General features: G+C 43.9%; 1 protein-coding gene across 1 annotated transcript; it reads right to left on the reverse strand.

The window, feature by feature from the left end:
* Positions 1-1,017: 1,017 nt before the first annotated feature.
* LOC132571923 (vomeronasal type-2 receptor 26-like) lies at positions 1,018-1,884 on the reverse strand. Its single transcript, XM_060238715.1, has one exon. It carries the CDS (start codon positions 1,882-1,884, stop codon positions 1,018-1,020), a length of 867 nt encoding a protein of 288 aa, XP_060094698.1.
* Positions 1,885-12,072: the final 10,188 nt, after the last annotated feature.

Consider the following 12,072-nt stretch of genomic DNA (forward strand, 5'->3'; position numbering starts at 1 on the left):
TCCAATGCCTCAGAATGGGCAAAACTGAACACTTGATTGCCAACGGAAAAGTCAGTTTTGTAAAGCTGTGAGACGCTGACACTGATCAGTACTTGGAGGAGAAACCACCAAGGAAGTCCAGGTTAAGAACATAAGAGAAGCCATATTGGATCAGGCCAATGGTCCACCAGTCCAATGTTGTGTCACATAATGGCCAAAAACCCAGGTGCCATCAGAGGTCCATCAGTGGGGCCAGGACACTAGAAGCCCTTCCACTGTTGCCCCTCCCAAGCACCAAGAATACCGAGCATCACTGCCCCAGACAGAGTTCCATCAATACTCTGTGGCTAATAGACACTGATGGACCTCTGCTCCATATGTTGATCCAATCCCCTCTTGAAGCTACCTATGCTTGTAGCCGCTACCATCTCCTGTGGCAGTGAATTCCATGTGTTAATCACCCTTTGGGTGAAGAAGTACTTCCTTTTATCCGTTCTAATCCAGCTGCTCAGCAATTTCATTGAGTGTCCACAAGCTCTTGCATTGCAAGAAAGGGAGAAAAGTAATGACCAAGGGCCATTGGAATATAGCAAAAAGTATGTGAGTTGCACAGCAGGACTCACAAGCTATTAATGAATTGTGAGTGCTCACTGAACACCCTATCTATTTTCTCCAATGTCAAAGCAGTACTGGGTCTAAGAATAAGATGACCTGGCAAAATTATATACTCCTAGTTCAATGATACTAACAAGAACAAACAAAAATGTACAATACTAATGCTTTGTACAAGCTCATTAATTAATATGGCCGGTTCAAACGAACGAACAAAAAAAGAAAATGGAACAGCATTTGTTTTTTCTGCAATGCAGTTTCCTCTCACTAGCACTCAGTGTGTATCTATATGTCCTATTATAGATATGGATATTTAATCTAATAGCAGTTTTGGGAAGTAAATTTCCCCAGATAGTACAATGGATTTTTAATAGCATGGAGACAGATTGCCAACAAGTACAAAGAATGCACTGAATTTACTCAAAATCAGAAACCATCTTTTTGTTTCACCATTAGTTGTTCCTTTGTATTCAGATGAGGCCTCAGTATAATAATGTAGCACTTGGGAAGAAAGATGCAGCCCAGTAAGCCCGAGCTGGAGGCCAAGATAGAGAAGACCTGCACAGCAACCATGTACTTCCCCTTAGTGCTCAGGTACGTGGGCACAAAGGACACCCAAACACTGCAGAACACCAACATGCTGAAGGTGATCAGCTTGGCTTCATTGAATGACCCAGGCAGCTTTCTAGCTAGGAAGGCTACAGTAAAGCAGATAGCAGCCAGAAAGCCCATGTAGCCAAGGGCAGCATAAAACATGGCCACAGACCCTTCATTACATTGCAGTACGATTTGTCCTGACTGGGAGTGTATATCAGACTCTAGGAAGGGGGGAGAGATGCCCAGCCAGAGAGTGCAGATGCCCACTTGAATACTGGAACAGGAACAGACAATGAAGTTGGCCAAGCTCTTTCCCAGCCATTTCCTCATCCTGCTCCCAGGCTGTGAGGCCATGAAGGCCACCACCACAGTGACAGTTTTGGCCAACACAGAAGAGACAGCAAAGGAGAAGATAGTGCTGAAGGCAGTTTGTCGGAGAAGGCAGGTCACCTTCTGGGGCTGACCAATAAAGAGAAAAGAGGAAAAGAAAGAAAGCAGGAGGGAGATGAGGAGAACATAAGAGAGGCTGCAATTGTTGGCTTTGACCAGTGGCGTTTCTAAGTATTTGATAAAGATTCCCAAGACAAAACATGTGATGAGGATGAAGGAAAGAGTAAGTACATTTAGGATGATCCCCAAAGGTTCTTCATAGGACAGGAAGGTGATATGCTTGGGAATACATTGGTCTTGGACCATGTTTGGCTGATGATCTTGTGGACACTTATCACAATGACTTGCATCTGAAAGGACATATTAAGTTTAATATCACCACAGCTACTTTACTTCCATGATAATCTTTGTTCTGTCACATTCAATGAAAATACATACTTAGAGGCATGCACTTCCATGCCAGAAAAGCTGGACAAGAAGAGGAGGAGGGAGAAGTCAGGAACTAAGAATGACTAATGGGTTGGAGGTGGGAAACTTCCAGAGTCAGACTGTATGCCTTCATTGATGAACATCCTGGGTTTAATCTTTAGCGATGCAAGCCAAAGTGATTTCAGATACTAGTGCTGATATAGCCCTCAGACTCTGGACAATGAATACCAATCAAAGTAAGGGCAGTGCAGGCAAAATGGTGCAAAAAAATCTAACTTGGCATAAGGCATGTTGTACATAGCCTTGATTGCTGTAGAGTGACTGGTATAAGCCAATTTGGACAAAGTGAATCTGGGATGGAAGCATTATTTTTGCCCCCTCCCCTCCCTCTAACCGGGGCCCTGTAGTCTGACCTACCTTCCTGAGTGGAGATTGTGCCTTCCCCACAGGGAAAACAGTCATAGCAGCAAATTGGTTTTCCTTCCTTGATTACTTTAGTGTACCCAGGAAGGCAGATCTCAGTGCACCTAGAATGAGGCAGTGTCTAAGCATAAAGACAAGAAATACCAAGCAAAATGTGTTAGGGGCTTTGTTTTGTGTGTTCATTACCTTTATCTATAGAAACCAAGGCTTTCTTTTTTTAGCAGGAACTCACAGGAATGCAATTCCAGTTGGCTTGTTGTCAGGGGGTGCGGCCTAATATGCAAATGAGTTCCTGCAGGGCTTTTTCTACAAAAAACCCCTGTGCAAAACAATGATGGTGTCAGAGGGTGTGGCCTAGTATGCAAATCAGTTCCTGCTGGGCTTTTTTTCTGCAAAAAAAACCCCTGAAGAGACCTGTTGTTCGAGTGCCAGCAGGCACCACTTTGTCTTCAGCAGACGAGCCTAGGCCAGAATCAGGCTGCTGATCTTTAGGTGAAATATAGGTTCTAACAGTCTTAGGATCCGTTCTGTGTGTGCTAGATATATTAGTAGATTGTTTGCCCATAATATTTAGATGCTGAGTGCCAAAAAAAGCGATTAAAAAGGATTACTGGGGGAGGGTGAGATGGGAGCCGATCTAACACAAAGCCTCCATCAACAGCATCACATAGAAGCTTTCATTATTCATGGCTCATGTTTGGGGCTCATGGATGTGACTATCAGAAAGTGTTCCTTTGGGATCTGGATTTGGGGGTTGTTGCCTATAACCCTGACTAGGCCCTTAGACCATCATTAGCATCATAAGAACATAAGAGAAGCCATGTTGGATCAGGCCAATGGCCCATCCAGTCCAACACTCTGTGTCACACAGAGGACTTTGGCCTTTTCTGTTGCAATTGCACACTGTCTTGACATTTTCAGTGAGTTATCTACCACAACCCCAAGATCTCTCTCTTGGTCAGTCTCTGCCAGTTCAGACCCCATCAACTTTTATTTGTAGCTGGAATTCTTGGCCCCAATGTGCATTACTTTGCGCTTGGCCACATTGAACCTCATCTGCCACGTTGACTCCCACTCACCCAGCGTCAATAGATCCCTTTGGAGTGCCTCACAATCCTCTCTGGTTCTCATCACCCGGAACAATTTAGTGTCATCTGCAAACTTGGCCACTTCACTGCTCACTTCCAACTCCAAATCATTTATGAACAAGTTAAAGAGCATGGGACCCAGTACTGAGCCCTGTGGCACCCCACTGCTTACCGTCCTCCACTGCGAAGACTGCCCATTTATACTCACTCTCTGCTTCCTATTAAATAGCCAGTTTTTGATCCACAAGAGGACCTGTCCTTTTACTCCATGACTCTTGAGCTTTCTAAGGAGCCTTTGATGAGGAACTTTATCAAAAGCTTTCTGGAAGTCAAGGTAAACAACATCTATTGGGTCCCCTTTGTCCACATGTTTGTTCACCCCCTCAAAGAACTGTAACAGGTTAGTGAGGCAAGATCTTCCCTTACAGAACCCATGCTGAGTCTTCCTCAATAACCCATGTTCATCAATGTGCCTACTCATTCTGTCCTTGATAATGGTTTCTACCAACTTTCCCAGTATTGAAGTCAGATTGACTGGTCTGTAATTTCCTGGATCTCCTCTGGAACCTTTTTTAAAGATTACATATTTTTGTCAGAAGAGCCACAAGTTCAACTTTGCGTTCTTTCAGAACTCTTGGATGTATGCCATCCGGAGCTGATGACTTATTAGTTTTTAATTCGTCAATCAGTTGTAGGACCTCCTCTCTTGTCACCTCAATCTGACTCAGGTCTTTCAACACCCCTTCCAAAATTAGTGGTTCTGGAGCGGGCAAACACTTCTCGTCTTCCACAGTGAAGATGGAGGCAAAAAATGCATTCAGCTTCTCAGCCATTTCCCTTTCCTCCTTCAGTAATCCTTTTACCCCTTGTTCACCCACTGCCTCCCTGGCTAGTTTCCTGCTTCTAATATATTTGAAGAAATTTTTATTGTTGGTCTTTATGTTTTTTGCAATATGCTCCTCATAGCCCCTTTTTGCCTGCCTGATCACAGTCTTGCATTTGATTTGCGACAGCCTGTGTTACCTTTGGACAGCCCATCTCCAAACATTTAACTCATCATACTTCTCTCTGTCATTCTCATTACTTGTGTTCTTAGGCTATAAAATGATTTAATAGGAATAACATTGATGTTATTAAGAGTTTTTATAGGGCATGAAGTACATTTCTACGTACCTCATTAAACCATTTGGGCCACACAATGACATGATTTGGTAGGAGTAATATTTGAGAAGTTGTTAGGAGTTTTTATGGCTTTCTGTTGTGTTCCAAGTTCGTTTCAAGGTGTTGGTGTTGACCTTTAAAGCCCTGTATGGTCAGGGACCTGTCTATCTGCGGGACTGCCTTTCTCCGCATATTCCCCAGAGAGCACGCTGTTCAGGGACGAAAAATCTATTGTCTATCCCTGGACCAAAAGAAGCCAGGTTGCGTATGACACGAGCCAGGGACTTCTCGGTGGCAGCGCCAGCACTCTGGAATGCTCTCCCAGAGGCCATAAGGGCCCTGTGTGATTTGTCTACATTCCGCAGGGCCTGTAAGACCGAATTGTTCCGACAGGCCTTCGACATTTAACTGAGAGAGAGCTGCCACTGGACATCATATAGAGCACCATGTAGAGTACCGAGGGTCAGCATCGAATTTTTAGAACCACTCTACTGTACTGTATTAATACAGCACCATGAAATGTTTTAAATAATTTAAATTTAAATATGTAATTTAGTTTTATATGTTTTATTGGTTTTAATGGAAGTGAGGTGATGTTGTGAGCTGCCCTGAGTCTGTTTGCGGAGAGGGCGGGATATAAGCTTAACGTAATAAATAATAATAAATAAATAAATTATAAGGCATGAAGTGAAATACATTTTCCTCACCTCTTTAAACCATTTGGGCCACACAATGGCATCTTGATCTATGGTGAACTTTATCTCTGGAGCAGCATGTCTCTCCACACTCCCAACTTTCACTCTTATAAGAGACTGATTGGGCATTGCCACCCAGTTCACAATATCGAAATCCACTGCCATGTCCCCATTCTCATCAAAATAAATTCCTTCTGTGGAATTCTTGTAAGACTGAATGTTTCTCAGGAATGGATGAAGCTATAACAACACAAAAAACCAGCAGTATTTAGAAATATATTTGGACTTCTAGTCTCCTATGGTTCATGGCCTTTGCCAATGGACTCCATACTCAGAAATGTCTTTTTAACATTGTCGATGGATTTGAGGCCCTTTGCTAAGTCTTCTTTCTCAGCTTCAGGGTTTTGAGAAATACTAACAGTGCAATCCTCAGCATAGTTACAGTCTTCCAATTCCACTAAAGTAAATCTGTGTAAAGTTAGATTAATCAGACACATAACTTTGGCCTTGCGTTCCAAAGAGCAGAGGTTTTGTTTTGTTTTGTTTTTTAGCAGGAACGCACAGGAACGCAGTTCCGACTGGCTTGGTGTCAAGGGGTGTGGCCTAGTATGTAAACAAGTTCCTGATCGGCTTTTTCTACAAAAGCCCTATGTGAAACAGTGGTGATATCAGGGGGTGTGGCTTAATATGCAAATGAGTTCCTGCTGGGCTTTTTCCTACCAAAAAAGCCCTGCCAAAGAGAGCTGTGTAAGCAAGGATCACTGTTACCAGACATAGCATATCAAACAGAAGATCTGAAGCACAGTTAAAAGGCAGGGAATTGTTGCATTAGAGTTTTATGGCATGTGTGTGTTTGTGTGGCGGGAACAGAATTTTGATTTTCAGCCCCAGGCAGTTAGTTATGTTTAAGCAACTGTACACAGAGCTTGCTGGATGTACTGGCCTTTTTCCGTCACGTAGACCTAGACTATCTGGTACTCTAGAAAAGGTTAACTTCTGGCGTCCCCCCCATACATCACTGAATCACATGGGATGCCCAATTGGGCTTCCCAGGGGGCTGGAGCCCTAGGCAGTCACCTAATTTGCCTAGTGGCAGGGCTGGCCCTGCCGTCACATCTGTCTAGTGTAAGTAAATGTGCATAGAGGATCATAGAAGTGATGTCATTCAGGTAGCCACAAGGAACTTATATCATGGGACTGAGCCCCCATCCATTTAAGGATGGTCTTTGTAACTTAGGAATCTAAAGATTCTGCACTGGATCCTATGATGTCTTTTCTATGATCCAAAACCAACTGATTTAGGGCTTGTAAGCAACGTAGTTGGTGCCCCTCAGTTCCTTTTTTGATGATATCCGCTTTCTAAATCTTTGACTTTTATAAACCACACACATACACAGACAGACTCCTTCCTTGTGTTCATACTACAATTGTTTGCAAGTGGATTTGGATTTTTCCATTAAACATTGTAAAATCTAATAGCAAATTGCATTAAAATGGATTCTTATGTGTGTGTGAATGCACCTCTTGTTTCAGCTGTCTTAAACAAAGTAGAATGGTGAGATAGGGATGTTTTAACACACCTATTGTAAAAAAATTAATAAAATTAGTCTTTTTGTCTGCATTTTCATAATGAGGAAATCCTATGATGCTTCCATCAGGAGCCTTTACTCCTAAACATTCCCTCAACACTTCAAATTCTGGCGCACTTCACCTTAGGAGGGTTGGTCTCTGGGCACACCTGAGGCTAACCTCCATCAGGAGCCACACAAACTGGATTTGCCTTGGAAATACACAGAATGTCAGTCTGTATTTGGAACTAAACAACTTACAGTGGTTTTCAGTAATACTGTCTATGACTATGGCCAGGTTGTGTGGAAATAATAATAATAATAAACTTTTATTTATACCCCGCCCTCCCCGCCTAGGCAGGCTCAGGGCGGCTAACAAGACATGGTAAAACCATGATACAATAAAACAGTATATAATATAATTAATAATTTAAACAGTAAAACCAATAAAACAGTATAACATTATGGTACAATCAATTATGTATAAGATGGCTTGGTGTTATTGATATTATCAGGAGTTCCATCTTAAAAAGCTAGCTGGAAGAGGGCAGTTTTGCAGGCCCTATGGAACTGGTTAAGATCCCGTAGGGCCCGCACCTCTTCCGGCATTTGATTCCACCATTGGGGGGGGGGGGGCCTTTGTAGAGAACGCCTGTTCTCTGGTAGTTTTTAATTTGGTTTCTTTTGGCCCAGGGATTTCGAGAAGATTTTTTGAGCTTGATCGCAGTGCTCTCTGGGGAACATATGGAGAGAGGCGGTCCCTAAGGTAGGCAGGTCCTCGACCATATAGGGCTTAAAGATAATGACCAGCACCTTGTAACGAACCCAGTAAACAATTGGCAGCCAGTGCAACTCCAGCACTCTGGGGTGACATTGCTTTCACGACGTTTTCACAGCAGACTTTTTATGGGGTGGTTTGCCATTGCCTTCCCCAGGTTGGGTGAATGGGCCAAAAAAGTACAAAGTGGTGTATACTGAGGAAGGCATGTAGGAACAGCAACAGGATCAAAAAGTTTTTGCTGCCAAAAATGGTGTGGGAGGGAAGGCTGAAGTGCCTTGTGATGCTGCAGTCTTTGGCACTTCCGACAATTTTTAAGGTGAGCTGCATTCGGACATAATAAAAAAAGAATAAAGGGGGATTCCATGCCAGGACTGAGAATACAACTGACAAAATAATAGATGCCTAGATACAAGGCTCTGCTGCAGGCACACTAGGAATACCATGTACAGTTCTAATTTAGTTTAGAAAAAAGTTTCACAGTGGGGTCCATAAAATTATGCATGGTATATAGAAAATTAATACAGCAAATGTTTTTCTCCCTCTCCCATAATAGTAGAACTTGGGGTCCACCAATGAAACTGGCTTTTACTGTACTATAAACCAAGTGAGAAATTTTTAAATATAAAGCTGGTCTAGGAATAAACTAAATTCCAATGGTAATAGGTTCAAGGCAGAAGAAAAGGAGCATTTGACACCAGAGGCAGTTGACTTTGGACAAATACTGCCATGATGTGGTAGTGGCCACCCCTTAAAAGGTAAAGGTTGTCCCCTGTGCAAGGACCAGTCATTTCTGACTCTGGGGTGATGTCGCTTCACTGCAGACTTTTTATGGGGTGGTTTGCCATTGCCTTCCTTACATGGATTTAAAATGGGTTGGACAGATTGCTGGAGGAGAAGACTGTTGTTGGGTATTAGGCATGAGCTAAAGTGGGCTTCCAGCTTCAGAGGCTGAATTCCTCTGATTATCACAGGCTGGGAAGCAATCACCAGCTGAGGGCACTTGTTTGTGTGCCTTGCTAGTGAGTTCTGGGGGGCATCAGATTGGCTGCTGTTGGAAACATGACATGAACATGATAACAGTATTGGTCTGATGCAGTGTAGCTACTCAAATACTCCCGTTTTCTTAGAGAGAACACATACCTGCCATGGCTGCAGCTTCTGAAGTCCCAGCCAGCCTCCTCTCAACTTCTGATTAGATCTGGATAAGAAGGCAGCACTTAAGGCATGTGCCACCACCTGGATAGAGTTGTAAATGATGTAGGTATTCTGAGACAGCATCCTTTCAAGATCCTCATGGGACGGGGTTACCCGCTCCTCTTTCTCTCTGCATCTTGTCCAGCCTTTCACAGGCAATCCATCATTTGAATAGGAGCAATGAAATGTTCCCTCTCCAATTGTACTGGGAGTACGGAGAAAGGAGCCCAAATTGTCATAGTCAGTGTTGCTGTTTGCTTGGGTCAGAAAGGAAAAAGAGCCATGGATATCAAACATCTTCAAAAGTAAACTCAAGTTGAAATCATTCAAGATTACTGTGATCCAGACTTTTCCCACAATGGATTTTTTTGTTTTTTCAATGTATTTAATCGAAACCCCAACTGCAAGCATGGAGTAGGAGTTTCCATGGAAAATAAACACATTACATTTTCTTTGCATGTAAATGTAATATGCGTGGGAAAGAAACTTGATGCCATCACCATTTGGTTCTGGGATGCTGTGTTGGAAGGCAATGCAAATCTCACTCCTGAGAAACACATGGGCCATAGTCCTCATGAATCTTTCTCCTTGGGCATTATCTGAAGCAAGGAGACCGATCCACGTCCATCTGAAATGCAGGAGCATCTTCACAATCCCCATGAAAAATGAATCTTGCTTTGGGGCCATCCGGTACAAAAAGGGAAGCTGAGTCTCATCTTTGAACCCATGGTCCTCCAAACTATAGCTGATCTAGTTAAGAAAGGAAGAGACTGAAATTTGGCTTTGTATCTAAGAGAAAACTGATATACAGTGTAGCCAATTAGCAATTCCCCAATCAAGCAGGACATAATTTGGCTCTAGAACAATTTGGCTCTATTCAGGATTCTCTAAACGCATATAATAGCTATAAAGTTAAGGGCTACTCTTACCTTGCATATTTGATCTCTTTTCCAACGTTTGATCTGATTTCCATAGCAGCAACAGGGGGAAGAAGAAAGACGCATTTCTGCTGGGTCATTGGCAAAAGCCCATTGAGGGCAGGGCTGGCTCGCCCACTAGGCATTTGCCTAGGGCGCCAGCAAGGTGGGGCACCAAATTTGGCCAACTCTCTCCTCTCTAGGCAAATGCCTAGTTTGCCTGCTCCCCAGCCTCCTCTTCCCTCCCTTCCCCACTAGGTCTATTTCAATGCCCGGGAACGGGCGGTTGACCACTGTACTCCTGGGCTATTTAAAGGCCCCGCCCTCGCCGATCAGCTGATTGGTGGGTAAAACCGTGCCAGAAGCTCCTAGCTCCTATGCTGGCCCTCTGGCGCACTCACCGTCAGTGCCCCCTCAACCCAGTGCTGATCAGCGAGGGGTGCCTTTAAATAGCCCGGGAGCACGGTGCTCGACCACGTGGGCATTGCAATAGACCTGGTGGGGAAGGGAGTGCTACGACGGGGGCGGCAGGCCAGTCCTGCTTGAGGGGGGAGGCCAATCATTGCAGTATTTCTGCTTTTGCAAATGGGAGTGATTTGATTTACAAACTGCATTTCCAGTTACTTGCAAATTGGTTTCCAAAGACCATCTAATTGTCTTGCTGGATAAGACAATGTTTTTGGACTGGAGAGACAAGCTGCCAGGCTGGCTTTTTGCTTTGGCTTCTACTCTCTGCCTGAGAATCTCCTGGACTTTGGATCAGATCCTGTTCTGCCCTGTCCAACTGGAGCAGCAGACAAGGAGGGAAGGGCTTGGTTTCCAGCATTTTTAAAAAAGTTCTCTTCTTGCTGTTTCTTGTTCTTTAGGCCTTGTGGGTGGGTTGTGGGTTGTGTGGTAGAGGCTCATGGCCTAGGCTGTGGCCTCGTGCCTAGTGTCTGCTTCTCTTTGGTTAGGTTCTCTTATTCTTGATGGGTTTTTTTTTTTGGGGGGGGGGGGTTCCATTGAGTTTGGTTTTAATAGGCAGACGTCTGGTTTCTGGTTGTTGCACTTGGAGTTTGGAGTTCTGTGGCTTCTGCCTTGTTTGGTGATTGTGGAGGGGGGGGGGAGACCTGTGGCCTAGACTGGCCTTCCAGAGAGAAGATGCGGGAGACACAGAGGGCAGAAATGCCCCCCCCCCCTGAGTTTCTGGTTCAGAGTTTCTCTGGTTTGACCTTACTCCTTCTTTTGGGTTTTGGCATTGCTCCAGTGGCGCTGGTTCTGCTGGGCACATTGCACTTGTTCTGCTTCTGGCCTTGCAAAGGTTCCCCCCTGCCCTCCACACACTTCACTTTATTGCACAAATACAATTACTATACCGGAATTAGTATTTGGGACATTCAGTATTTAATGATATTCTTTAAGGCCCAATAAACCCAAATCCAAAAAATACCATTTTTTTCTTTTTTTCACACCCCTAATGCGAAGCAAAAGAAATTAATTTTTAATGGATAAAAGCAGGGCTTTTTTTGAGCAGGAACGCACAGAAACGCAGTTCTGATTGTCTTGGCATCAGAGACTGTGGCCTAATATGTAAATGAATTTCTGCTGGGCTTTTCTTCAGAAAAGCCCTGTGTGAAACAGCGGTGATGTCAGGGGGTGTGGCCTAACATGCAAATGAGTTTCTGCTCATTTGTCTTAATGTCATTTGTCTTAATGTATGGAAACAGAGGGTGTGGTTACATGTTGCCAGAAGAATGCACCTATAGCTAATGACTGGTTGGTGAAAGTGGAGAATTATCCACATTCTGCAGGGGAATGCTGACACAGAGCTCAAGAGGTGAACACCTCATTACGATCCAGTTGCTTGAGACCTGAGTCAGGTGAGTAAATACTGCATTCTATATATTCTGTACAGTTAAAATACGCACCTATGGGGGTGTGATTGACTACATACTCTTCTAAATCCATTGCATCTAATGAAATTAGAAGGATACACACGGGCTTCGGATGGCATTGTTAGACACAGCCTCCCTGACCATATGCCATGTACCTGAGGTATTTTATAGATGCTTAACATGGTAGAAATCTGGTTGGAGGTTTTGGAGTTGACCCCTTCAAGAACGGCCAGGAGCGTATTCCGTCCTCCACAGCTGTAGTTTGGAACATTCTTCTGTCCACCAGACTGCAGGTCTATCACCGCATCATAAGTAAATCTTGCATTAAAATAGTTCTCATAGATGTTGTAACCCAGAGTCATGT

This window comes from Heteronotia binoei, chromosome 5, assembly GCF_032191835.1.
Source record: "Heteronotia binoei isolate CCM8104 ecotype False Entrance Well chromosome 5, APGP_CSIRO_Hbin_v1, whole genome shotgun sequence".
Lineage (NCBI taxonomy): Eukaryota > Metazoa > Chordata > Lepidosauria > Squamata > Gekkonidae > Heteronotia > Heteronotia binoei.